This window comes from Punctularia strigosozonata (genome assembly GCF_000264995.1).
Source record: "Punctularia strigosozonata HHB-11173 SS5 unplaced genomic scaffold PUNSTscaffold_18, whole genome shotgun sequence".
Taxonomy (NCBI): domain Eukaryota; kingdom Fungi; phylum Basidiomycota; class Agaricomycetes; order Corticiales; family Punctulariaceae; genus Punctularia; species Punctularia strigosozonata.
This window is the reverse complement of record NW_006767450.1, coordinates 72,019-97,432: the sequence shown is the minus strand read 5'-3', so window position 1 is coordinate 97,432 and position 25,414 is coordinate 72,019. Positions and strand designations below refer to the sequence as shown.

Here is a 25,414-nt window from a genome sequence, read left to right as displayed (position 1 = left end):
CCCCCCGCCGCCCACCCCCCCCCGTTTTTCTGTCCCCTTTTTACCCCCCTACTGGGAACTGAGGGTCCGATGCTAGGACGGGCGAGATGGGCCACGCGTATGTGTCCGGGATCCAGTCCGGCACCCGCCGCAACGTCTCGCACACCGCGACGGCGCGCATGGCCGCGACCTGCAAGCACTTTGCCGCGTTCGGCTCCCCGGAGGGCGGTCTGTGCGTTATACCCTCTCCCTTTCCCACTGGCCGTCCTTTTCTGATTTTTTTTCTTTTTTTGTTGTTGGATAGGAACATCGCGCCCGTGCACGGTGGCGAGCGCGAGCTGCGGACGATGTACCTCCCGCCTTTCAAGCGCGCGTGTGTCGACGCACTGACGATCATGACTGCTTACTCGTCCTACGACGGCATACCCGCCATCGCCAACTCGCACCTGCAGGTCGACATCGTGCGTGTTCTCTCCTTCCATTGCCTTCCCATCCTCCTCCTCATACCTCTCTTCTTTTATCCCGTTTTTTTTTGGTCCCAGCTACGGAACGAATGGGGATACAAGCACTACGTCACCGCTGACGCGGGCTCGGTCGACATGCTCTACGACCTCCACTTCGTCGCCCCCGACCGCGCGACGTCGGCCAAGATCGTCGTCGAGAATATCTCGGGCGAGATGGGCGGCGGCACGTACACCTTCCTCACCCTGCCCGACTCGGTTCGGAACGGCACCGTCGACGTCAAGTACGTGGACGACACCGTCGCGACCATCCTGCGCATCAAATTCATGATGGGCCTCTTCGAAAGTGCGTCGTCCCCCCCTCGGGCCGACGCTCCACCCGTCTTTTCGAAACCTGACGTCGGGGGCAGATCCGTATCCGTACGCGGACTACAACGCGACGCTCCGCACGTCCGCGACGCGCGCGCTCCTGCACCAGATGGAGCGAGAGCAGATCGTCCTGCTCGAGAACCGGAACGGCACCCTGCCCCTCTCCAAGACCTCGCCCCTCCGGCTCGCGCTCATCGGCCCCCAGGCCGACCGCGTCTCCTTCGGCGACTACGTCTTCTTCAACGCCTCCCACAACGGCATCTCGCCCCTCGCCGGCCTGCGGCGGCTCCTCGCGAACGACAGCTCCGTCGAGCTCGCCTACGCCGAGGGCTGCGAGCTGTGGTCGGACGACCGCGGCGGGTTCGCGGACGCGGTGGACGCGGCGCGAGGCGCGGACGTCGCGGTGGTCGTGGTCGGGACGTGGTCGCTCGACCAGACGCTGCTCTGGACGCCGGGCACGAACGCGACGACGGGCGAGCACGTCGATCTGAGCGATCTCGGCTTGGTCGGCGCGCAGCGCGCGCTCGTGCAGGCCGTCAAGGGCACGGGCAAGCCGACGGTGGTCGTGTTCGTCAGCGGTAAACCGCTCGCCGAGCCGTGGATACAGGAGAGTGCGTAAATCGACCCCTCCTCCGCTCTCCGCCCCTCCCACTCGAAAAAACGCTGATTTACCTCCCCCCCCCCTTTTTTTTTTTTAACCGTTACGTGGCGCGCGCGCAAAAAAATAAAGACGCCGACGCGGTCGTGCAGCAGTTTTACCCGGGCGAGCTCGGCGGGCTCGCGCTCGCCGAGGTGCTCTTCGGGGACGCGAACCCGTCCGGAAAGCTGCCCGTCTCGTTCCCGCGCGACGTCGGCACGACGCCGATCTTCTACAACTACCTCAAGGCCGCGCGCCCGCTCGACCCGGGCCGGATCACGGACAACGGGACGCTGGCGTTCGGGCACCAGTACGTGCTCGACAGCCCCGCGCCGCTGTGGGGGTTCGGACACGGGCTGAGCTACACGACGTTCAACTAGTGCGTCAGATTCCGAAAAAAAAACGATCTCGTAGATCACCCGGGAAAACACTGATGACACGGGATGTTGAACGGTTACAGCACGGGGCTGACGTTGTCGAAGTCGACGATCGGCACGAACGAGGACTTTGACGTCACCGTCACCGTGCACAACACGGGCAAGGTGGACGGGAAGGAGGTCGTCCAGGTACGCACGCGGTTTTACCCCCCCAAAAAAACAAAGGCCCTGATTCCCCTCCGTTCTGTTTCTGATTCGCCCCTGGTGCGCGCGACGGGCAGGTGTACATGACGGACGTGATCAGCTCCACGGTGACGCCCGTGCAGCAGCTCGTCGGGTTCGCCAAGGTGGACGTCAAGGCCGGAGGCTCGGAGACGGTCCGTATTCCCGTCAAGTCGGAGCAGCTCGCGGTCTGGACCGTGAACAACAAGTGGGCGGTGGAACCCGGCGCGTTCATAATCAAAGTCGGCAACGCGCTCGAGACGTTCGCGAACGCGACTCTAATCGTAGCGTGATCGCGCCAGCCCACGAAAGAAAAGAAAAAAAGTGTTTTTTAACACGGTGTATATTGATATATTGCGATGACGTGTGGGAATAAATAGAGAGCTAATGCGATAGCGTCCTCTGGAACAGACAGACAGAGATTGTGCAAACGACGAGTGTGACGCGAGAGGGGGGGGGGTGCAGACACGGAGCAATATCATTTTTATCTCAGACGCGCCCGGAGACGCCCATGGGCGCCATGTGCATCGCTCCGGTCGCGGGGTCGTGCAGCGGCTTGTACGCGCCGCGCGCGCCGGGGAGGACGCTCACGCCCCGGAAACCGACCGCGCGCGCGCCGCCGCGCCGGCGTCCGCGGCAGCAGCAGCACCAGACGCCGCAGCCGAGCGCGAGGGCGACGATGGCGATCGCGCCGATGAGGATGAGGTACCAGTGCGAGAGGATGCGCTCCTTGAGCTGGGCCGAGCGCTCGCCGGGGGCGAGCGGCGAGTGCGACTGCTGCGAGGCGGGGAGGAGGGTTTTGGAGGAGGAGGAGGTCGTGTCGGTGCCGCCGAGGCGGACGCGGACGAAGTCGGCTTTGGCGGTGGACGGGTCGGTGATGGGGAGGAGCTGGACGAAGGGGTCCGAGCGGTCGTTGGAGGAGGTGGAGACGAAGTCGCCGAAGTCGAAGAGGGAGTAGGTGTTGCGGAGGAAGCCCATGCCGAGGATCATGTCGTAGTCGCCGATGATGGAGAACGCGCCGGAGCCGATCGGTTGGAACTGTGGAAGAAGAGCGGGGATGAGAACGAAAGAAGTATTGCAAAGAAGAAAAAAAAAGATGGAAGAGGGGGCACACGTACGGGTCCGACGCAGTTGGTGGCACCGGCGCGGAGGTCGGACGAATCCGAGTTGAGGTCGAGCGGGTGGATGGGGTAGGTGACGCCACCGAACTTGAAGGAGATGTTTAGGTACTGGTCGCAAGGGATCGTCCACCACTCATTGTCGGTGTCGTACTTGGCCCCTTGCACGCGGCCGTAGATCGCGTCCGATACCTTGCGCGGCACTTGAGGGAGCGAGAACCCGGAGTCGAATACGGCAACAAGCTTGCCGTCGTGTACGCCGGGCACGATCGACGAGACGTCGAGCGCGTTCCCGTCGGGACCGATGATGCCGTTCGAGTCCGTGAGCACCTGGAAGTGCTGGTCGGCGGAGAGCTTGACTTTGTCCACGGACAGCTTCGGCTGCGACGTGATGTTCTCGTAACCCGGCACTGGGGACGAGATCGTGAGCTGCCCGGAGGTGAAGGCGTCCCCGGTGTTGTTCTCGCGCGTGAGGAGGAGAGAGATGTAGTTCGACGAGGTCTTGTTTTGGGAGAAGATCCGCGAGAGTGGGGAAGCGCCGGTCAGGTTTTTGAATTTGCTGGCGACGACGGAGTTGGAGTTGGGCCCGAGGCCCATGAGGCCCTGGATGCCGTCGTTAAGGCCGATATTGGACGCGTCTTGTACGAGGACTTGGGAGGTTTCTCTTAGTAGCAAGACACGAACGAGCTGAGGTACAGCACTCACTGTATGCCTGATCGTCAACGGTAAAGTTATCAAACTGGAAAGATGCGGCGTTGATATCGCCTGGAGAACACATCCATGCTCAGCAATGGCATATGACATGAGGTGTCGTGTGACGACGCACCGCTCGCAGACCCAATGGCGTAGCTGATCGTCGCGCTCTTCCCCAAGTCCTTCGTTCCCGGTACGCTTCCTACCACCCACAGATCGGCACTACGGGGGACACGAAACCATAAGACACCAGCACAAGTTCACGCAAACATCGCGAAACTCACCTGCCCGTGTCCAGCAGCACCGTCTTTGCCGTCCCTCCAAGAGTGATGTTACCCGTGTATTCCACATCGCGCACGTCGTTGACCGCCACGCTGGCTCGTCCCTCCAGCGTCCGCGCTCGTTTCCTTGGGCTCGCCGCCCCGGGTTTGCGCGTAACGTGTATCGGGACGTGGATGGCGCACACGACGTCGAGCACGGCGAGCACGAGTCCGAGCGGGATGAGAGGGAGCATAGCTGATAAGTGTACGAGGGCGGACCAGAAGATGGAGGAGGTATTTGAGGCGCTAGGTGATCGCAGCCCGTGTCGGGTTGCACGGGGCAACAGGTAGGCGGCGTCGGTGGGCCATGGCGGTGCTCGTGCTGTCTCGCCTGCGCCGCGTGTCCCCCTTGTTTTGTCTCCCGCGCTTTTTGCTGTACTGCTTGACGATGAGGTTGGCTGCTGCGTTTCTTGTCGTCGTGCGGGTTCAAGAGTGGGACGTGCAGACGTTAACTACGGGAAATGTTTTACTATCGTCGATCGTGCTCAATCGCGGTGCGGACGGCCCGCTCACGCTCCGAACCTGGCTCCAGCACTGCGCGCGTTCGTCGACATGCAACAATGCCGCGCATCGAGAGCGCTCACGGTTCCAGATTGCGTACAACTACTGAATCTTTCCACCTTGCTGTGTACCGCTTCGAGGCACAATAACCGGCGGCGGTGGACCGCGATCGCTGTGCACTGATCCGTGCAGACCATTGCCATTCTTTCTACCAAGGCTATGAGATGACAGTGAAGCAGTGAGTTGTTTTTAGGGCATGAAATATTGATGCCGTTCACAGCTGATGGACTATGATGGCGACGCCTTTTCGTCCCTCGTGCATCCTTCCCCAATCGTGGAGGGGACAAACTCTGCAAGAGAGTTCCGAGCCGTGATGGTTCTCCCCAGGTACTGCAAAGCCAACGACCACTATCGTTGCGACGATAAGACAAGGCATAGCCCGAGATGGACTCGTCGGTTCTTCCGTGCTGGACCGATCCACGTCTATCCCGTGCCATGTGAGACGAAGACGAGGGCCTAATATGGTATCGGGAACGGGAAGGGACGTGCAACGAGTCCATGATAAAAGTCGGTGGTGACAAGAACGCAAGACAAAGGGCCTCGGAACTCCGTTTACAGCATTTTCCGTTTTGCACGTTTATTCTGTTGAGGGGACGCGAGGGGTCAGCGCTCAGCTATTGACTCAGAGAATAGCAAGCCCAGTGTTCAGACAAACCATGGTTTCTTCGCGTTGTAACTCTTCCCATGACCGGAAGCCGAAGACCGTTGGCACGCAGTCCCATGCGTTCCTACGATTCGTCTCTTCGTTCTCCCAAATTGGGGTGGAGCATCCCATGCAAGTTTCGCATGGAGCGAACGGAGGTGCCAAGCGATCGCGGAGTAAATATGCTAACCCCCGACTCTCGAACTGATCCTCCAACACCTTACTCAACGTCCATTGCATGTATGCGCACGTCTTCGGGGCTTCGCAGCCGGTGCAGGCCCACCGGAGCGAGCACGTACGCTGTATGGTGTGAAGCTTCTGGTGACCTCTCAAGGTGACAAGCAAATCATCGGGCTCCAGATTGGCCTGCAGAATGCCTTCGATGCCGTACTCGCACAGCGCGAGCATAGTCACGGGGACAATGGTAGATAGCCCAAGCGTCCGTGCTAGCGCCATAGCACGGGCATGGTCTGCAGGCGAACCGTCTAGATGGCAGGAGGGTATTGACGAGACGTATGAATCAAAATCGGCAGGATAATAATCTTCAAAGCGTCGCATGGCACGATCACGGAGACGGTTGATGTCGTACTTGATCGACAGCGAGAGAATAGAGATGGTTTCGGGCAACGGTCCGTGATCTTCGAGGCTGGAGCGATTCAGAAGTATTAGGACTGTTTTATCTTCACAAGGACGGGTGTGACTCGACTCACCCCGTGCCATGAAATATGGCCGACAGTAAGCGCTCCAGATCCTCCGCTGGATCCGGCATATAGACGAGCGGACAACCGTAACGTGGATCGATGTTGGTATCGTGATCGCAAACCGCGAACATGTCCGCAAACACTGCGGAGTGCTGGGCCAGCAGCCCGCGATAGACCTTGAAGCCAACGCTTTCCGATGCCAGCACGACGTTGCCGTCGTCGTACCAGAGCTTCTCGGAATGAATCAGCTCGCCGTCAGGCCGGGATGCTCCGGCATCCATGGTGCAAGCAGAACGGTCGACGGCGATGTCGTGACTCGTCGTAGAAGCAAGAGGCAGGCGCGTCTGTAGACTCTGTACGCATCTTGCCGCTCTGCCACCGCCGACCCCACATCCTTGCTGTACCAACGATATCATTTCTACCGCACCAATCCGTCCAGCAACGTCTCGAATCATTTTGCTTCGGTATGTGCGGAAGTCGCACAAGGTGACATGGAAGCGTCATCGCGTTCATACATAATTCTTCGCCAACATCTGCCTTCGCCTCTGCGGCTGTAAATCTCAGAACAAGATGACCTGAGACTACTCGTGGCTCAGAATTCTGGGCTGGCAGGCTTTCTGAGGCATCGAGATCGGAAAAACAAGATGATCCTAGCACAAAACCCGCCAATACCGTATCGTCAATCCTATACCTGACAATTGCGCGTGTTTGACAACGCCTACTTACATACAATCGCCAAAGTACGGCTTGTACCATGTCTCACGGAGCCAGACGGGACTTATGCGTGACATCAAATTCGCTCAAGAGTGGCATAATCACCCCGTCGTGTTCATTGCGGTGCCTCCCGGACGACACTCGGGCAAGAGTTGATCGAAATCACGGTATGCCGTTTCAACCACACGACCTTTTTTGCCCTTGGCTGTCGCATTCTGGAGATAGGACGTGGGCATGGCAGATAATGTGGAAGAGACAAGTCAGTCGCACCAGCATGAAGGTTCGGCAATTTGAAGACAATCTGTTGGACAGATCAGAGTGAGTAGGCTTGAACGCGTATGATAATGGGCCCGTATACGTACGCAACTAACCTCTCGATCTTGCAGGCGATCCTCAATCATGTCAGCCCATTGAACGCAGCTGGGACCTCCTCCCAAGCGCGCTGTCGTCCGGTCTTGTCCGTGATCATCGCATCGTCGATGCACCCGAGACAGAGCCCGACGTGCTCCAACGCCGCGCGGGAGAAGCCGTGCTCGAACAGGCACAGTTTGTCGATCTTGATGAACGCCTCCTCGATCGTCCGCGACAGCCGCGCCTTCTGCTCCCCGCACTCCCGCACGCTCGCGCACGCCGCCGAGACGCGATAGATCCACCGAAACGGGTGCGTGCGCTGCAATCCCTGCAGGGTGACGAACCCGTGCAGCGCAATGCGAAGGTCGTTTGGTTCGAGCCCAGCGGAGAGGATCGCGTCCAGCCCGCGATCGCAGAGCGCGAGCATGATCAACGGAAGGGTGCATGAGCGCTGGAGTTGTCTCGCAATGCGGAGGGCTTTGACGTAGTCCGTGGGGGCCAGCGTCGGGCGCACGTTCCACTTGTGAAGAGAGCCGGGGAACCAGCTGTCGAAGCGCTGCAGGGCGCGGTCGCGGAGGCGGGGGATGTCATATTTGGCAGCTAGGGACGCGACCGCCGCAGCTTCTGCAAAGGGTGCATTGTCTAAACGTTCTCCCGAGCTACGTCATTCCAGAGGTTAGAGTGAGAATCGGGGTACGATAGAGGGAATGAGAGTGGGCGCACTTGATATCGTGAATGGCCAGGAGGAGGCATCGCAGGTCTTCAGCAGAGTCTGGCATATGTACGAGTGGACAATCGTACAACGGGTCGACGTTTGCGTCCGGATGGGAGATGGCCAGCATGTCTGCGAAAACGGACGAGTGTTGAGCCAGCAGCATGCGGTAGACCTTGAACGCGACCCCTTCAGCAGCGAGTACGATGCTACCATCCAAGTACCAAAGTTCTTCGCAGCGAGCGAGGTGAGGCGACACCATCTCAGTATCGCGGACTTCAGACATGCTGTCGTTTACTCCGCCAAACGGCATCGGGAACACGGGGATGGGGCGCTGACATAGTCGCGGGAAGGAGATGTGTCCGGTGATATCGGGCATGAGTCGATCGTCCACACGTATTACTCACAGCGAGTATAACGAGTTCTTATATGATAAGTCTGCACAGTCACTCGATCCAGTAGTCGACGCACGTCCTCAATACGTACCGGCTACATCGGGACGATGAAATTCGAAACAGGTTCTCCCTCATCGTACACGACCCGCTTTGTACCACGACGGTCGCTCTCCCATTAATAGGAAACAAACGGATGGTGCGTGAGCTCTGTAGGAGTATCGGACTTCTAGAGTATCGGAGTCCAATACTCCTACAAAGCTCGGAGGGCGAATTGTAAGTCCACGCCTGGCACTGCAAAGTACAGTAAGTATACGCAAAGCACAGACGGTGAGTCAGGAAATTAGCGCACATTAGACATGATGATCGAACGCTGTCAAGATATCTCCCCAGATATCGAACGATCCTGTTCTTATGCAGTCGAGGGCGCTTTCGGTGCAGTTGGAGCACAGATCACGACCCTGCGGCATGTGCTGCGATAAATCTTCTTCGGTGGTAGAGCTGTAGAGATCGAGTTTGTGCGTGGTTGGATCGAGATCCACCAAGTTTTTGAAGAGCATTGCCTTCACGGCGCTACACGCACGCCAGTTCGGACAATCCTTCGGAAGACCGCATAGCCAACTGAATGAGCGTATGCGCCGAACGACCTGCAGCTTGACAAATCCACCCATCACGTCTTCCAAGTCATCAGGCTCCAAGTTTGCGCTAGCAATCGCCTTGATACCCATTTCGCACAGCGCGAACATCATCATCACGCGAACGGAGGGGTCAAGGGAGAGTTTTCGTGCCACCCTGAGCGATTTGGCGTGGTCTGCACTCGTTAACTTTGAGCGACTACTAATCGTCGAATTCCACCGGAGGATGTCGGAAGGATACCAGTATTCGAGACGCCGTGCTGAGCAGTCTTGGAGGGCTGCGATATCGTACTTCGCGGACAGAGCTGCGACGGCAAGCACTCCAGCGAATGACGCGCGCTTTAAGTATGCTGCTGGGCTACGTCGACGTCAGGTGTAGGTTTGAGTATAACATGGAGGGAGATCGGGTTGAGCAGGACATACTCGATGTCATGGATAGCAAGTAACAGGTAACGTAGCTCTTCCGCCGAGTCCGGCATGTGCACGAGCGGACAACCGTGTAGAGGATCGATATTCGCGCTCGGTTCCGAGAGCGCGAGCATATCGGCGAATACGGCAGAGTGTTGAGCTAGCAGCATGCGATAGACCTTGAACCCTATCCCTTCTGCGGCGAGGATGATGCTGCCGTCCTCGTACCACAACTCATCGCACCGAGTCAACTGTGCCGATGGTTTCGATTTCGGTTCGATCTGGTGGGATCGAGGCCGGATGTTGGATGTGCTCATGGTGTTTAGCACAAGGGAGTAGTGAGTGATCAATACGGCGAAGTGCGGGAGACACGACGAGATAAGGGTTGGTCTTTCCTGCACAGCCAGAGCTACAAAGCACATATTTTATTACTCCCTGTACAAAAACCAAGTATCTATGGCCAAAATCACGTAGATTATTACTTCAAGAAAGCGCGCCATATCCAACCCTCATGCCTTTGCCTAAAACACGAACGGCATAGCTCTGAAGTGGCTGCTGCTACGACGCGACGAATCTGTCAGATAACTCAATTTTCCGGTACGTGATTCTGACAAAACTGAAATCTAGCCCACGGGTTGCGTCGAGGCCGCGCGCCAACCATAAATAGCAGGCAGATGGTTCATACCCGGGGGCCGGCGCAGCTCGTCCCAAAGAGTTTAGGTGGCATTTGCGGGGAACTAGTTCCACGCACGATCACGTACCTTCCAGCCGGTTAAGTTAGGGCAATGTCCGGAAGATATTGTATACACACCGGGCCTCAATGGGCTCCGCGGAAAATCGCCAATGAACTGTGAGGTAGGGGGAAATCGCCAATGAAGTTCGAGCTAGGCACTTTGTGAACCCTGTTTGAAGGCGTGTCAAAGGCGTTCCTTCAGTCCATTGCATGTAGATGACATAGCCCATGATGGTTGAGCATGATATAATGATGGGAAAGGCAGCAGTCTTTGTACGCATTGCAGCCTGCAGCAATCATGCAGGACCTACGAGCCCGAACGAGGCGAGGAATAGGGATAGGCAGAATACAAGAAGTATAAGAAAGTAAACAAGTGTGCCGATGCACTAACCACAACACAGCAATCCACTTTCGGATGAATGACCTCTACCTTCTACTTGAGTGCGCGATTCAATTGTCATGGAAAAGCGTCCCTAGAGATGATGAATCTCAGAACTTGGAAACACTCGGAATGACATATATTCATACCATGACTCTCATCCCTCATCGTGACTGGTTCACTTGGCCCCCAGCTTATGCCACGTTTCCATGCCAAAAACGGAGGGCAAGTCCTCCCAAGCACTTTCCAGTCCAGCCTTTTGAGTCCTGAAAGCATCCGTGACACACCGGTCACACAACACCTCAGACAGCGGCACGCTGAATTGCTCCAGCGATAGATCAAAGACGTAGAGCTTGTCGCAACTGAACATCTTTTCCATGAGCAAGGACATCTCCGCTCTCCTGCGGTTGCACGAAGCAGGAGCAGTGCATCTCACCACCGGCCGATACAACCATCGGAAGGTATGGGTTCGTTGCATCACCTGCAGCTTTGTAAAGCCCAGGAGCAACACCTCTAGGTCGTGAGGTGGCAGGCCGCTTCTCAAGATGCTGCGGACGCCTCCGTAGCACATTGCGAGGAGTATCACGGGCACCAGATGGCTCATCTGCAGCTGATGCGCCAACTGCAGTGCGGCATGATGTTGGCCTGGCTTTAGCACAGGAGTCACGGGGGTTCCACGTGTGGTTACCCATTTGTTGAATGACGTGGGATACATGGATGCGAAGCGCTCCACCGCGCTGTCGAGAAGGTGGCCAATTTCGTACTTCGCCGCCAACGAGGCGACGGCTATCGTCTCCATGAACGGCGCGCGTTTCAAGCGTTCAGTGGCTCTGGGATCGGTATGGGCATCCGCTCGCATGATATGGCATGGATCGGGAATCGTACCTAACGTCGTGAAGTGCCAGGAGAAGATAACGCAGTTGGGCGGCAGAGTCCGGCATGTGAACAATTGGGCAGTCGTACGAGGGATCAATGTTACTCTCGGGCGAAGACATGGCGAGCATATTCGCAAAGACAGATGAGTTTTGAGCTAGGAGCATCCGATAGACCCGGAAGCCAACCCCTTCGGATGCGAGCACAATGCTGCCGTCCTCATACCATAGACCTTCGCAACGAGTGAGCTCGGTTAACGAGGTTGATGTTTCTATATCCTCAACGCCGGTGCTGGTATTCGGGGTGTTGGCCATGGTTCTTGGAATTAGTATCGGCAGGAGATGGGGGAGGGGTGAGATAAGATGAGGACGATAGCTCCTCCAGGCCGCCTTTTCGATTCCGAATAGCTTGAAGATCACCACGTGCAAGTACATCGAGAAACACCTATACTTGGTATCGGCGACAGCATTTGGATATAGCTTGGGCCGGTGCTGCAACCTGGTTCGCTTTGAGTTAAGGATTGCCATATTCGTGCGGGTCTATCGCTTACCACGCCGCCTAAACCGATGTAAAGCTGAAGACGAGTAGACAACCATAGAGGACATCGATGTTAGCATGAGGGAAAAAATCGCAAGCATGTCGGGGAGCACGATGCTACCGTTCTTGTACCATAAACCCTTGCAGGGGTCCATTTCCGTGAACGATCGGGCGCCTTCGTTTCCTTCGAGGTCAGTGGTAACCGTGTATTCAGTGAATTGTCCGCAAAGTATTATTATGTGCAGTCCGTCGTGGTCGCTGTGCAAGGCCAGGACACTCGGTCAGCACGTGTTCCCTCCTGCCAGTATGTTCATCGTCGGCGCTTTCTAGGCTTCAGCCTTGGATTGATTTACTTGCCTACGAACTACAGTAACACGGATCCCGTATGAGATGACGCAGGCCGCAAATCGCAAGGGAGCGTCCCTTGGTAGCAATGGATCCAGTCTCCTCTCCGCCATGTACATAGTAACCAGCCAATAATCATCGGATAACCGCACCCCCGAATCTTGGACCACTATCTCTCTCTCTGTTATGCCGATGGTCTCCCGTCCAGCGATTCGCGCTGTCCTCATCGACCTCTCGGGAACGCTGCACATCGGCACCTCCGCGCTCCCCGGCGCCGTCGCGGCCCTCCAGCGCCTGCGCGAGGCGCGCGTCCCCTTCCGGTTCTGCAGCAACACGAGCAAGGAGAGCACGGCCGACCTCGTGCGCAAGCTACGCGCGATGGGTTTCGGTGTAAAGTCCAAGGTTGTCGTCGGGCCAGAAGGCAAAGAAGGAGGAGAGGAGGAGGTGTGGACGAGCCTCGGTGCGGTCAAGAGGATGATCGAGGCGAGAGGACTTCATAGGTGAGGTATACTTTCGTGCTCGAATCGTCTTTCCGTGCATGCCTTGCGTGAACTACGGGCAGTTCTATCTCTGATGCGGCCCGGAAACACGGATCGTTGACACCCCATCGCAGACCATACTTCCTCCTCTCGCCTTCAGCAGCCGAAGAATGTTCTGCCAACCTTCCCTCCTCCGACCCGAACACACCATACGATGCCGTCGTTGTTGGCCTCGCACCGGCAATGTTCACCTACGATAACCTCACCACCGCCTTCCGCGTCCTAATCGGCGAGGAAGGCCAGCCTTCTTCTGCCTCTGCCTCTGCCTCTGCCTCGACCTCGACCTCGAAACCGAACATCGCATTCCTCGCTACGCATAAGGCCAAATACGTCCGGACGCCCGATAAGCAGCTGTCCCTGGGCCCTGGGCCTTTTGTCGCAGCGCTCGAGGACGCGAGCGGCGCCAAGGCGGAGGTGGTCGGTAAGTCGACGAAGGCGTTTTTTGAGAGCGTCATCGGCAGCATGAACCTGGACGGTACGCGAGCAATCCCATCGACCACCACGGTCCACGGGCTCTGATATCCCCAATGTGCAGGAGGCGACGCAGGGAGGATCGCCGTCATCGGCGACGACGTGGCCGCGGACCTCGGGGAGGGTGCGCTGGAGCTCGGCTTGTGGAGGGTCCTCGGTAAGCTACTTCGCGTTGTCGACCGTGGTGCGGTAAGGAGATCTGAGCCGATTTTGTAGTGAAAACCGGCAAGTATAGGCCCGGAGACGAAACTAGGGAAGATGCGGTACCTCCCGACGAAGTGCAGGACAGCTTCGCGAGCTGGGTGGACAGTTTGCTACTTGACCGCGAGGCGCATTCACGCTTGTGAGGAGGTTGTTGGTTGTGTGAGACGCGCGAATGTTGCACTAGATGACTGGAAGAATAGATATAGAATTTGTTGTACTGTACATGGCGCGAACCCGTGAAATATCGATACACTAAGGGGAGTTGGTCACGACTTCAGTATCTCCTCCACCTGCGTCTTAACGGTCTTCCACTTCCATACGGATTGATCGGGGTTCACCAACTCGTTCTCGTTTGAGGACGACCAGTCCAGCTTCCCTTCGCCCATCAGGATCCTGTAGATCGACGATGAGCATTTTGTTACGAAATCGTAGGAGATGACGCGCACCGCAGATGTCCCGCGGGAGGAAGACTCCGATCGGCCAAATACCTCTTGCTCAGCTCCGCCTTCTCCCGCGCGAGGTCCAGGCTCTGGATCCGTACCTCTCCTCCACACCAGCGGGCGACGTCCTCAAAGCTGGCGGTCGACCCCGCGATCCGAACGTGGTCTGGGACTTTGGACGCTGAGGAAGGCTGGGATGCGAGGAGGGAGAGTTCGGCGAGCGCGCGCGCGACGTCGGCCTGAGACGTGAAGGAGACCCGCTGGCTTGACGGGCCGACGGGCGTGAGGAGGCGGTTTGGAATGTCGAATCCGGCTAATGGCTAGGACGTGTCGTCGGTCTGTGTGTAACGTGCCGGTTCTCCCGGGGGTCGGACCGAGGCTATCTTTCCTTTTCGAGCAGTCGGCGCGGCGCGCCGTTACCCCTTTTGATTATCATTCTACTACCACATGCTCCATCTGACGACGACGAGGGTATAAAGTCAAGCTACCTCGTCGTCTGGAGCTCACCTTTTGGTACCCTATTCTACCTTACTCGAGTGCTCAAATACGAGATCTGTGACTCTCTGCTTTTGTGCCGCTCGAGAACCTAACCGTGTGAACGCACCTTAGCCTAATCAGGCTTTGCTCGCGTCACATATTTTTGAGAGAGGATTTCAGTGAGTATTCTTTAACCGCTTTTAGTCGCTAACTCCTTTGAATAGGTAACTACCTGGTCTGATCACCCAGGTACGCCCTTACATCGGACGCGACGACTACGAGCAATACTACCTCAAGTTATCGCGTGTACCCTCGACATCATGCCAGTGTCTAGGGATGAAACGACGGGCCAGTGGGTCCGTCGTGACCGACGGGCTGACGGCGTCCTTGACGCCGAACGCCCATCGGGTGCTCCAGCTGATGGATGGACCGGAGCGGTAGCTCGCGGTCCCCCTGATGCTCGTCTTCCGGTAGCATCTGACCTCGCGTCGGATGTCGGAGGATCCCCATCGATGGCCGGTGCTCGCGCATCTGGCCTAGGGGCTGAATCGGGGGTGGGACGTCGTGATGATGTCCCTACCGATACGCAACCGTCGCGCGAAGCATCGCGTGGGGCGGGGACGATGATGGCTCAGACGCCTGGGGTACTCAAGGATGAGTCGCGGGATCTGATGCCTTTTGTTATTGGAGGGTTCGGCGGGCCGTCGAGTGACGGCACCGAGTCTTGGTCCAGAGTACCGAGGAGGCGCCGTAGTGCGTCTCCCGTCCTGTCTAAACGTACGATCGTTAGCAATGATAACAGTTTCGCGTCGTTGGCTAGTCTTCAGGACACGTCCTTGGTAACCAAGGACGACGAAGACATTGAGTATAACTCACCTGAGGTACCCGAAGTGCCTATGACGCCTAAGAAGGCTAAAGGCAAACGGCGGGCCTCTCTATCCAGCCCGTTCGGCACTGATACTGAGCTGGAGGCCGAACCCGAGACGCCTACCCCTGTTGATAAGAGTAAAAGGGAGGAGCGTGAGGTATCTGCAATCAGCGATAGTAAGCCGGGACCGGCAAAGGCTGACGTACCTGAGTTCCTCCGATACATGGGGCTTGAAGAAGCAGAGATCGATGTTGGCGCCCAGCGTGCGGCGCTCGATTCTCTGAAGACCGGGCCTGATGATCGGAGATCGAAGGGATTACCGGCCAGGAGCGAATCGTCGGTGCCGTCTTCGAATGAACCGCTTGAGGACATTATGGCTCGAGCCCGCGACTCGGCAACACTGTATAAAGAGACCTGCGATCGAGAAGTCCGTGAGGCCCGGAGGGAACGCGATACTGCCAGTCGGGCCCGCATTGAGGCTGAGCGGTCCCGAAAGGAATCTGAGGACGCGAGAGTGAAGGCTGAGCGTCGTCTCGACGACGTTTTGGACAGAATCGACCGACTAACGGGTGTTGTTGAATCTCAGGCCTCTGAGATCGCTGCACTGCGCCAAGAGCGTCCACGGGATCAGCACGATGCGGGGAATGATCCTCGACGGGCTGATGTCGGCTCGATCCCTCGTGTCGGGTTCCAGGGCAGGGATATCATGCACGAGGATGGAGGGCGTGCTGGTATACACGGGATGAGTACATCCCAGCCTGTCATTTCGTCAGTCAGCGCTATGACTTCTGGGAGCCGTAAGGTTCGCACCTCGGTGGCACCCCCTTCTCAATTCATTTCACCCAATAGTTCGTTGGGCCAGACTCTCGAACGAAAGCTGAGGCAGCTTAATGATGCGATGCGGATACTGGAGCGGGCTGGGGCTTCCATGGTGAAACCGAACATTAAACCCGAGGCGCCGAAGGCATATGACGGACGGGATGACCTTGATGCATTCCAACGATATGTCGAGCAGTCCGTAGAGTACCTGATAGACGGGTTGATCGTCAGGGAAAGACATGTGTCTAAGATAGGACACTTTCTAGAGAAAGACGCACAGCAGTTTTTCAAGCGTGTCGTAAAGCGACCCGAAGATTGGGATGTTCGTGAGTTCTTCAATGAACTTTTTAACTACTGCTTTCCGGACGGCTTCATGAACGCCATCCAGAACCGTTGGCACGCCTGGAGACAACTCGGGTCCTCTGTGAAGGTATATGCAGCAACTATGGAGGGATTCCGGGATGACCTAGGCGACGAAATTTCGGAGCGTCAGTTCATCCATCGGTTTTGGCAGGGATTAAATGACGACATTAGCCGACAACTCTACCTGGATCGTCTGCACCCTGACATTAACTCGTATGGCGAAGTTCTTGAGGGCGCTTTGATCGCTGAGCGGGCAATCAATAATAGCCTGCATGTGGGTGGCTCGACGTCAGCGAAGAGCCCTCGTAACGGTCGCGGCGGAGGCGTGTCCGGCGGCAATCAAGGGCGCCAGGAAGGGGCCAAGGCTGCTCGCGGAGGATACACTACGCGGATGGGAACGACGGGCGCCCAAGCCAGCGGGTCTGTCAACGAGTCCACGAAACGAAGAGACGGCGTACAGAAGCGGGACTCACCGCTATCGCGAGAACAGATGAAAGAACACTTGGAGAACAATTTGTGCTTCAAGTGCCATAAGGCCGGACATATGAGCCGTAATTGCCCGGCCGGGCAACAGGTCAAGAGCGACTCCAAGGGCCACGCACCTGGGTCTAAGACGAGTTACGCCGTACATTTCGCTGAGTCGGAATTGGACGGCGAGGACGACGACCTTGAAAGGGTCGAAGAGCCCGAAGTGTTGGAAGAGCTACATTGTGGCTCTGTTCGCTGGAGGCTGGAGGGTAATATCGATGTACCACAAGTAGACGAAGGCGACACCGCCGTCGCTCGAGATGACGGATTGGACATGCTGGGAAATCCTCCGCCTCCCGTAGAGCGTTATGTTGTGGCCCGATCACCGCATGATTGGTACCGGAGGTACCGTCGTCGATGGCAGCGATGGGTCGTAGACTACTTGGTAACGCGCGGAATCACTCACCGTGCTCGTCAAACTTGTGAGGTGTATGAACGACAGGCAGATGATGATACCTTTGAATGTCCGGAGGCCGTGCGCAATCACCGCCTTGAGCGCGACGCTTTTGTTGAAGGGTCCTCGAGGTTCGGCGACCCAATAGCCAACCGTATGGGACAGCTCATCGAGGCGCGCATCAGTCGGTTACCGCATTTGTGGGAGATTTGGACAGAAGAGTTTGCCATCGATGCCTATATGATTTTGTCTGAGGATGGCCGCACGCCGTGGATAATGCGTGAACCATACCTCGACATATCGATCGAAGTACCGAACGAGCTCCTGATGCGTCGTGGCTTCGACTTTGTGAACTGGTATCGTGTCCGGATGCTTGAATTTGTCGATTTGGTGCGGCGATTCGAACGCGATGAACTTTGGATGGACACCGCTGACTTCTTCAGTGAGTGGAATTGGGGCGCCGTCGAGTTGGAAGACGTTGATGATAATGACTTACGTCGTGAGGACGGGTCACCGGACTCTGAGTCGGAGGACGGGGACTACCCGCCTGGAACACGGTTCAACATCCCATCGGATGATTCCGATGGGGACGCTCCGGCGGAAGGTGTGTTTGAGGTCGATGGTGTGGTGTACACCGTCGGAGCCGATAATACTTTATGGTATCATGCTGCAAGCGTTGGGGTGAACCTAGACGATCGCAACATGAGCGTCAGCGTGGCTCGCGTGAAGCAGCCGCCGGCCGGAAGTTTCCCAGCGTTGCAACGGAACGCGGCGCGGGTCAAGTCGGTCAGTCGCAAAATACCGCGACCAGTCGTTATCACGGTCGCGGTGAATGGGCACGATTGTCGGGCGTTACTTGATTCCGGGTCGCTTGGGGACTTCATGTCCTCCACGCTGGCGGAACAACTGAAGGTTGCTCGCGCACCTCTCGACACGCAACTCACCGTCCAACTTGCGGCGCAAGGGTCTAAAACCAAGGTCAATTATTCGACCACAGTTTCATTTCGTTATGCACGAATATCAAGTCAGCGCACCTTTGACATTATGAACATTGACGGCTACGACTTGATCCTGGGCACGCCGTTCTTCTGGCAGCACAAGGTCATGGTCGGGCTGAACCCTGCTCGAGTTATCGTCGGGTGTGAACAGCCTGTTGAATTGCAGTCAGGGGACGATGTAGGCCTACTCGCGTCTCGGGCGGCGAAGATCCAAGAACGGTCTATCGACGAGATCCGGAAGGCGTTGCACGAGTACGCGACGCCGTTGTATCAGAAGGCAGCGGAGACTACATTACCTCCTTTGCGGCGGGTGAACCACCGCATCCCTATAATTGACAAGGATAAACGATATCCTTTTCGCGCCTCGCGGTGTCCGGAAGGCTTCCGTGAGCAGTGGAACGCGAAGCGAGACATCTTCTTGAAATCCGGTCGCTGGGAGTACGCCAGCGGGATCAACGCATCACCTATTATGTTCCTGAGTAAACCTTCGGGGGGCATGCGGAACACCGTCGACTTACGTGCCAGGAACGACAACACTGAAAAGATGTCGTCACCCTTGCCGGACCAGGATGGCATTCGGCGTCGAGTGGCGGCCAGCCGCTATTTCACGGCGATGGATCTGGAGGGCGCGTATGAGCAGGTACGCGTAGAGCCAGAGGACGTGAAGTATACCTTGATGGCAACGCCTGACGGGACGATGGTTAGTCATGTCCTACAGCAGGGTGATTGCAATGCAATCGCGACGTTCATGGCGGTAATGACCGACTTGTTTTCGCCCTTCATCGGGTCCTGGCTCGAAATTTACCTGGATGACCTGATAGTGCACTCCAACGACTTGGAGGAGCACGTTAGATGCGTCAAATTAGTCATCGACATTCTGCGCGAAAATGAATTTTACTTATCTGAGAAGAAGATGCATTTTTTAGCGGACGAGATTAAACTCTTGGGGCAGATTGTGTCGCACAAGGGGATCCGGCTTGACCCTGTCAAGGTAGAGCGGATCCGGACATGGAATGTGCCGACGAACCGGGACTTGCTGCGGGGATTTCTAGGCGCTGTGGGATATCTCGCAGACGGATGCGCCGGCATTCGGATCCCGATGGATGTTCTCAACCGCCTCACCGGCGACAATGTGGTGTACCGCTGGGGCCCTACGGAACAGCGGGCGTTTGATGAGATTCGGGAAATAGTTTGTGCTCACCGCGACGTTAATCGTGTTGCCATGAGGTACGGCCCTGACGCTTCCCCGGTCCATGTCGTCACTGATGGGTGTTTGACCGGTGTAGGTGGTTGCATCCTTCAGGGGCCTGATTGGAGGAATGCGGCGGTCGTTGTGTTCTATTCCGCGAAGTTGTCAGCTGCACAGCAGAACTATGCCGTACATGAAATCGAATTGCTTGCGGGCCTTGAAACCATGCTGAGGTATCGCGAATTGTTACTGGGCGTGGCGTTTACGTGGTATACCGATCATAAAGGCTTGATTCACTTCATGAACCAAAAGAACCTGACGGGTCGTCAGGCGCGTTGGCTGGAAAAGCTGTCTGAATTCAATTTCCGAATTGAATACGTACCGGGGCTGGAGAATGAACTTGCGGATGCCCTTTCTCGCATCTATGCGGCAGACGAGCCGGGCCTGGTACGGACTCGAGCTGAGATGGTGCAGAACGACGAAGATCACCCACCTCGTGGTGATCGCGATATGGCGATTTTGACGGGCCTGGAAGCGCGCATGGCCACCTTGCGTCCCCGGTTGCCAAAGCCGCCGTTGACGCTTGAGCCAGCGCTGCGGCCGCCTCCGCGGCCCCTTGGTATACCAGTGCCGAAGGCGGCGACACGACCACGGGCGCGGTCGCGTAACCAGCTCGAGTCCGCCGATACCGGACGTCCTGAAACGGCGAAGGAATTCGCCAAACGCATCAAAAAGGTGACGCTGATCGTCCCTGAACAGCGTCAGGAGGGCGGGTTGGGCAACAAAGAGCCGGTAATTGAGGCGAGCGCCGATCAATCCAGTATTGATGGTGATCCGGTAGAAGTGACAGATCCTGTCCAAGAGCCGATACCGCCTTTGTTCATCGATGTAGTTTGTGAATACGAGGACGGAAATGCGATACCTGATAGTCTTCGTGGGCGATATGGAGAGGATCCATTCTTCAAACTGATACTCGAGGCTCCCGGGCAGTATAAAAACTTCATACTTGAAGACGGAGTACTGTACCTAAAGGACGGCGGCACTAAACTATTATGCGTACCAGACTGCATGATAGGGGCGCGTCGGGTGCGAGAAATGATCATCGCGCGTGCGCACTCGACGCTAGCTCACCTTGGACCCTCGAAGACAGTAGCGTATATTCGAAGTGCTGTCTGGTGGAAGTCGATGGTCCCTGACGTACGCGCATTCTGCGAAACCTGTGTGACCTGTCGTCGGAGTAAACCTAATAACCAGAAGCCATATGGGCTGCTGAACCCACTGCCGGTGCCCGCTCAGCCTTGGGAGGCTATCGGAATCGATTTCGTCGGACCACTACCTGTCTCTAAGGATCGGGATGCCTCGTATGACGAGATTACGGTGATAATTGACTTACTCTCGGGGCGCGTCCATTTAGTGCCCAGTAGGCAAGACTACCGAGCGAAGGATATTGCCGAGCTCATCTTCGCGGAGATCTATAGGCTGCATGGGTTACCGCGGTGTATTGTGAGCGACCGCGATGTCCTATTTACCAGTACATTTTGGCAGCATCTAAACAAGATGTTAGGAGTTAAATTGTCCATGTCGAGCGCTTACCATCCGGAAAGCGATGGATCAACCGAACGGGCCAATAGGACGATAACCCAAATGATCCGGGCGTGCGTAAGCCCAGATCAGAAGGACTGGGTATCTAAATTGCCTGGGATCGAGTTCGCTATCAACTCGGCTCGGTCTGAAAGCACAGGGTACGCACCGTTTTTCCTAGACACGGGTCGCATGCCACGTTCATTGATATGGGACCAACCGTCAACGCCTGAGTATCCGGGGGTGCGCGTATTCGCGCAGCGAATGAAATCTGCCATCATGGCTGCCCATGATGCGATACTAGAGGCCCGAGTTAAACAGACTAGACTAGCCAACCGACATCGCAGACCGGCGCCGTTCGTGGTTGGCGATATGGTCTATATATCGACTAAGAACATCAGCTTCCCAAAGGGACGGGCTCGAAAACTCATACCTAAGTTTATTGGCCCATACCATATTTCTAAGGACTTCGGTAACAATTCATATCGGGTGGATCTCCCGTCGCGATTGATACAGCGCGGTGTGCATCCCGTGTTTCACTCATCCCTGTTACGTGTCCATGTGGCGAATGACGATCGATTGTTCCCTGGGCGGTCGGAAACGCAGGTCGCTGACTTCGGCGAAGACAGGTCCGAATGGGCCGTGGATAAGATCCTAGCGCATAAAGGGAAAGGGTTAGCGTCGGTGTTCGAGATTAAATGGAAGGCTGGAGACGTTACCTGGCTTCCGTTCGACAAAGTAGACGGCCTTGAACAGCTGAAGCTGTATCTAGACGAACAGGGCGTGAACACCGCAGCTGACCTACCTGAAGGAACCGGGCGGATCGCGGTTGATGATCCGCAGATCTTCGCCGGGGTGATAATGATCACTGGCGACTGGGACAACGGATGCCCCGGAGGGCGCACATATAAGGAAGCACTCTGCAAGGGTGATCAGTCCGCCGAAAGTCACTTTATTGCTCACCTGCACCAATCGCATACTCAGAACTCTATTCACCCACCGATGGCCCAAGACGTCGACGACGCTGACCGCTTCATCGACGTCTACAGAGGGATCGTGTTCGACACGCGCGATCTCACCTTCGTCGTCGACAACTTTCCCCGCCCTGTGGTCGGCTGTCCTTTCACCCGGTACAAGCTCGATGTCGTCGAATCGTACCTGGAGGCTGACGACTCGATGCGCGATGGTACATTCTCGTTTGAGCTCGGCTCGCTCCCGCCGGGCTATCGCGAGCTCCGTACGACGCTGTACAGTCTCGTCGATCCGAAGACTGCGTCGCTGTGTCTGGTCGACGAGGACATCCGTCAAGATCAAGGTTTCAGTCTGGAGTGCGATGGACCATCGCCGCGGTCGATCCTATTCCCACAGAAGGTCCTTGACGCTATCGAGACTCGGCGTCGTGACCTGGGAGCGATGAGCGGTGGAGGGACCGTCGATAAGCCGAAGGCGGGGGCAGATAAGAGGCCGGCTGACGAAGGCACTGGCGAGGGCAGCAGGAAGAAGAAGAAGAAGAAGACTAAAGCCCCCATGGTGGCATCGGAGGCTGAGGGGTCGAAGAAGACGCCCGTGGGTGAGGAGAAGGCGGTCAAGGCTGTTACCGCGGGATCATCAGCGGGAGGAGGGACTCTAGCGGGCGGAGTGGAGGATCTACTCGGGCTCGGTGGAGCGAATAGCAAGGTCATCGCTTACGCCCTACTGAAGACTGCGAGGGGCGTCATGATCGGCGAGGAGAAGCGTAACGAGAAGCGCAAGATGAAGGAGCGCGAGGCGCGCTGAAGGAGCGTCGGGGTTTTTCCTTTTTGGTCAAAGCGGTTCCCACTTTGGGAGGGCGGATGTAACGTGCCGGTTCTCCCGGGGGTCGGACCGAGGCTATCTTTCCTTTTCGAGCAGTCGGCGCGGCGCGCCGTTACCCCTTTTGATTATCATTCTACTACCACATGCTCCATCTGACGACGACGAGGGTATAAAGTCAAGCTACCTCGTCGTCTGGAGCTCACCTTTTGGTACCCTATTCTACCTTACTCGAGTGCTCAAATACGAGATCTGTGACTCTCTGCTTTTGTGCCGCTCGAGAACCTAACCGTGTGAACGCACCTTAGCCTAATCAGGCTTTGCTCGCGTCACACTGTGCTCCCTCGGTCTAGGAGCGGATCACTCCATGATCGCCACGCACCGCAAGCCCGAGCTCGAGAAACCACCCTGTGAAGACAACTACGACCTTCATCTTCCCTGCAGCGAGTTCGCGAGCGTGCTCAGCGTGCGCGCGCTTGGCGAGCCAGTCTTCGTGGTCAAACCCCGGGAAATCGTTCGCCCGATGGTCGCTATCCACAATCACCGTGAGCGATTCGATGGTGCAAAGAGGTCTGAGGACACTTACACTCCGTACTCGCTTGGGAAGTAGACTTGAACCCCAGCGGCCAGTGCCGATCTCAGGAGTACCTCCTTCTCCCCACCAGATGCGCTTCCGCTCAGCGCACTGACGAGGATGTCGACGTCTTGCAACGCTGATTTGAGGCCTTCTTCGGTCCACTGAAGAATCTCCTTCACTTCCGCGCCTTGAGACGCGAGCGCGCGCGCGTTGGGCGACGTTTCATTGCGAGTGAGGCATACCACGCGAAAGAACGACTTGTATTCCGAGAGGAATGTGGACGCGACGACGCTGCCTGCCTACATCAGCCCTCTGACTGTACCACGAGGTGCAAGGCGTTGACGTACCTAATCTACCCGTGGAGCCTGCGATGGCAACACCAAACCGACCACGACTCAGTCGTGCGGATGTTGTCCAAGACATATTCTGTCGAGTAGCACTAGCCGGTGCGTATAAGATACAGATGAGTAAGTGGTTGTCCCGTGGAGATTACATTGAGAGACCCGCGGATGGAGGAGCCGTCAATCTGATGGCTCCAGAAACGACGGCGCTTGGAGAATGTAAGGGTAGAATAGACTTACCCTTAAGTAATTAGTCAGCCGCTCAAAGCGGCTTGATGCAATCACTTACCACCGCGTCCTATTGGACGCGGGCAACACTTATGACAAAGCGGGCGCCCAGTACCATATGGCGCCCCTTTAACTACACGGCCAGACAAGATGACGGTGGAAACCACGTTTATCAGTGCAGCGTCATTTCCACACGCATGATTCAGCCGTATTCCACGGGATTGGCGCGCAGTGGCAATCCATCACCGGAGCACAAGAAACCATCCTGGCTGCCCTGTGGAATCCATAATTCGGCTATCGAGGTCAATAGACATATCCGGTAGGTCGTTTCCACGTTCTCTCTGCTGTGGACGCCATCGGTTTTGTTATGGACACGATTTTTCCTTCTCGCAATGTATTGAACTGTACATATGATGTAGCATAGGTATAATATGTCTAATTGACGGTTACATCGAGCCCGAATGCCTCATCGTCCGCGCCGTTCGTGTCAAAATCGAAGGCTTGGTCCGTTTCGCCGTCGAAATCCATGTTGTAGAACTCGGCATCAACGGTGTTCTTATACTTGGCTTGATCGGCCGCAATGTACTCCTCGTCGCATCTGTTTTGGACATCGAGTAAACATCGCGAAGAGCTGGCTATCTGACGTACTGTTTCCATTCATCCGACTGTTTGTTCGTTCCATGCTTCGCTTCGAGCTCCCGCAGTTTCGTTTCCACGGCGCTCCAGAAGTCTTTGATCAGCTTCTTGCGCTTCTGCTCAGCAATATCAGACTGTACTGACTGTCAGTATTCGAGTCATGGAGAAATCCGTGATGGGCTTACCAGCAACGCAACACGAGCCATGATCGAACGAGGTGCCACCACCGGTCTCGGAGACATATGCCAGGGAAGGATAACGTCCTTGACGTAGGCATCGAGAGCGTGTCCTTTCTCGACGCGGGCGATTATCTATAATGAGTTGTAGTAGACTCGTCTAGCAGGACATAATAGACACACCTTCTTGTGAAACGCGGCTTTGATCTGCGTTGTCTGGTGATTCAGGAATTCGTTGACGTGTGTGCGTATGCCGGGGGATTTCGCGTATTCCGGGATCTTAAGCTTTTCGGCATATTTGATGATCTTCGGCTATCCGTCGTGGTGAGCATTGACTAGGAGTGACATCCACGTAATGCTCACCTCCATGTTCTTCGAGATCTTCTTGTATGTACCAAGCGGGCGTATCATGTTGTGTTTGATGTAGTTCTTCAGCGTCCGCTGGAGACAACACGTGTCAATCAGGAGTGTCTCGTAACCTCAAATGTACGCACTTGCTGATTCGGCGCCAACTGGTACGCACGCTCCATGTAGACATCCAGCTGGCTCAGCCGGCTGTCAATCTTTGCCATCGCTGAATTTATTTCTTTCACCGAACACTCGTTTCGGACCATGCGCGCGAATAACATGATCA

The 25,414-nt window shown here is 56.4% G+C and overlaps 8 protein-coding genes across 8 annotated transcripts in view; 2 read left to right on the top strand and 6 right to left on the bottom strand.

Moving 5' to 3' along the window:
• Positions 1 to 2,443, top strand: part of PUNSTDRAFT_122866 (uncharacterized protein) — a 3,808-nt gene extending 1,365 nt beyond the window's left edge. The window contains exons 4-10 of the mRNA XM_007388476.1: positions 77 to 211; positions 284 to 440; positions 522 to 786; positions 851 to 1,420; positions 1,540 to 1,825; positions 1,907 to 2,012; positions 2,105 to 2,443. Of these exons, the coding sequence (XP_007388538.1) occupies positions 77 to 211; positions 284 to 440; positions 522 to 786; positions 851 to 1,420; positions 1,540 to 1,825; positions 1,907 to 2,012; positions 2,105 to 2,338 (1,753 nt within the window). The 3' untranslated portion in view covers positions 2,339 to 2,443. The remainder of the gene's footprint in view (positions 1 to 76; positions 212 to 283; positions 441 to 521; positions 787 to 850; positions 1,421 to 1,539; positions 1,826 to 1,906; positions 2,013 to 2,104) is intronic.
• Positions 2,444 to 2,495: 52 nt separating this feature from the next.
• PUNSTDRAFT_108379 (acid protease) lies at positions 2,496 to 4,408 on the bottom strand. The gene is made up of 5 exons (XM_007388337.1): positions 4,141 to 4,408; positions 3,990 to 4,078; positions 3,869 to 3,928; positions 3,164 to 3,813; positions 2,496 to 3,083 (listed from the first exon to the last, which is right to left on the bottom strand). The coding sequence occupies exons 1-5, from the start codon at positions 4,368 to 4,370 to the stop codon at positions 2,535 to 2,537; spliced, it is 1,578 nt and encodes a 525-aa protein (XP_007388399.1). The 5' UTR covers positions 4,371 to 4,408; the 3' UTR covers positions 2,496 to 2,534.
• Positions 4,409 to 5,359: 951 nt separating this feature from the next.
• PUNSTDRAFT_138650 (uncharacterized protein) lies at positions 5,360 to 6,362 on the bottom strand (the record flags this gene model as incomplete). Its single annotated transcript, XM_007388336.1, has 2 exons — positions 5,360 to 6,026; positions 6,091 to 6,362. 2 exons carry the CDS (start codon positions 6,360 to 6,362, stop codon positions 5,360 to 5,362), a joined length of 939 nt encoding a protein of 312 aa, XP_007388398.1.
• A 533-nt stretch (positions 6,363 to 6,895) lies between these two features.
• PUNSTDRAFT_146513 (uncharacterized protein) lies at positions 6,896 to 8,237 on the bottom strand (the record flags this gene model as incomplete). Its single annotated transcript, XM_007388335.1, has 4 exons — positions 6,896 to 7,010; positions 7,066 to 7,096; positions 7,158 to 7,805; positions 7,870 to 8,237. The coding sequence occupies 2 exons, from the start codon at positions 8,235 to 8,237 to the stop codon at positions 7,193 to 7,195; spliced, it is 981 nt and encodes a 326-aa protein (XP_007388397.1). The 3' UTR covers positions 6,896 to 7,010; positions 7,066 to 7,096; positions 7,158 to 7,192.
• Positions 8,238 to 8,603: 366 nt separating this feature from the next.
• PUNSTDRAFT_138648 (uncharacterized protein) lies at positions 8,604 to 9,610 on the bottom strand (the record flags this gene model as incomplete). Its single annotated transcript, XM_007388334.1, has 2 exons — positions 8,604 to 9,243; positions 9,309 to 9,610. The coding sequence occupies 2 exons, from the start codon at positions 9,608 to 9,610 to the stop codon at positions 8,604 to 8,606; spliced, it is 942 nt and encodes a 313-aa protein (XP_007388396.1).
• A 973-nt stretch (positions 9,611 to 10,583) lies between these two features.
• PUNSTDRAFT_138647 (uncharacterized protein) lies at positions 10,584 to 11,592 on the bottom strand (the record flags this gene model as incomplete). The annotated part of the gene is made up of 2 exons (XM_007388333.1): positions 10,584 to 11,235; positions 11,291 to 11,592. 2 exons carry the CDS (start codon positions 11,590 to 11,592, stop codon positions 10,584 to 10,586), a joined length of 954 nt encoding a protein of 317 aa, XP_007388395.1.
• A 734-nt stretch (positions 11,593 to 12,326) lies between these two features.
• On the top strand, positions 12,327 to 23,959 carry PUNSTDRAFT_55578 (uncharacterized protein). The gene is made up of 8 exons (XM_007388332.1): positions 12,327 to 12,660; positions 12,774 to 13,174; positions 13,235 to 13,327; positions 13,387 to 13,767; positions 13,821 to 14,134; positions 23,205 to 23,352; positions 23,409 to 23,694; positions 23,747 to 23,959. The coding sequence occupies exons 1-4, from the start codon at positions 12,347 to 12,349 to the stop codon at positions 13,515 to 13,517; spliced, it is 939 nt and encodes a 312-aa protein (XP_007388394.1). The 5' UTR covers positions 12,327 to 12,346; the 3' UTR covers positions 13,518 to 13,767; positions 13,821 to 14,134; positions 23,205 to 23,352; positions 23,409 to 23,694; positions 23,747 to 23,959.
• Positions 23,960 to 24,403: 444 nt separating this feature from the next.
• Positions 24,404 to 25,352, bottom strand: PUNSTDRAFT_138642 (uncharacterized protein; the record flags this gene model as incomplete). Its single annotated transcript, XM_007388331.1, has 6 exons — positions 24,404 to 24,566; positions 24,617 to 24,738; positions 24,790 to 24,915; positions 24,964 to 25,092; positions 25,144 to 25,221; positions 25,275 to 25,352. 6 exons carry the CDS (start codon positions 25,350 to 25,352, stop codon positions 24,404 to 24,406), a joined length of 696 nt encoding a protein of 231 aa, XP_007388393.1.
• Between the last annotated feature and the right edge of the window lie 62 nt (positions 25,353 to 25,414).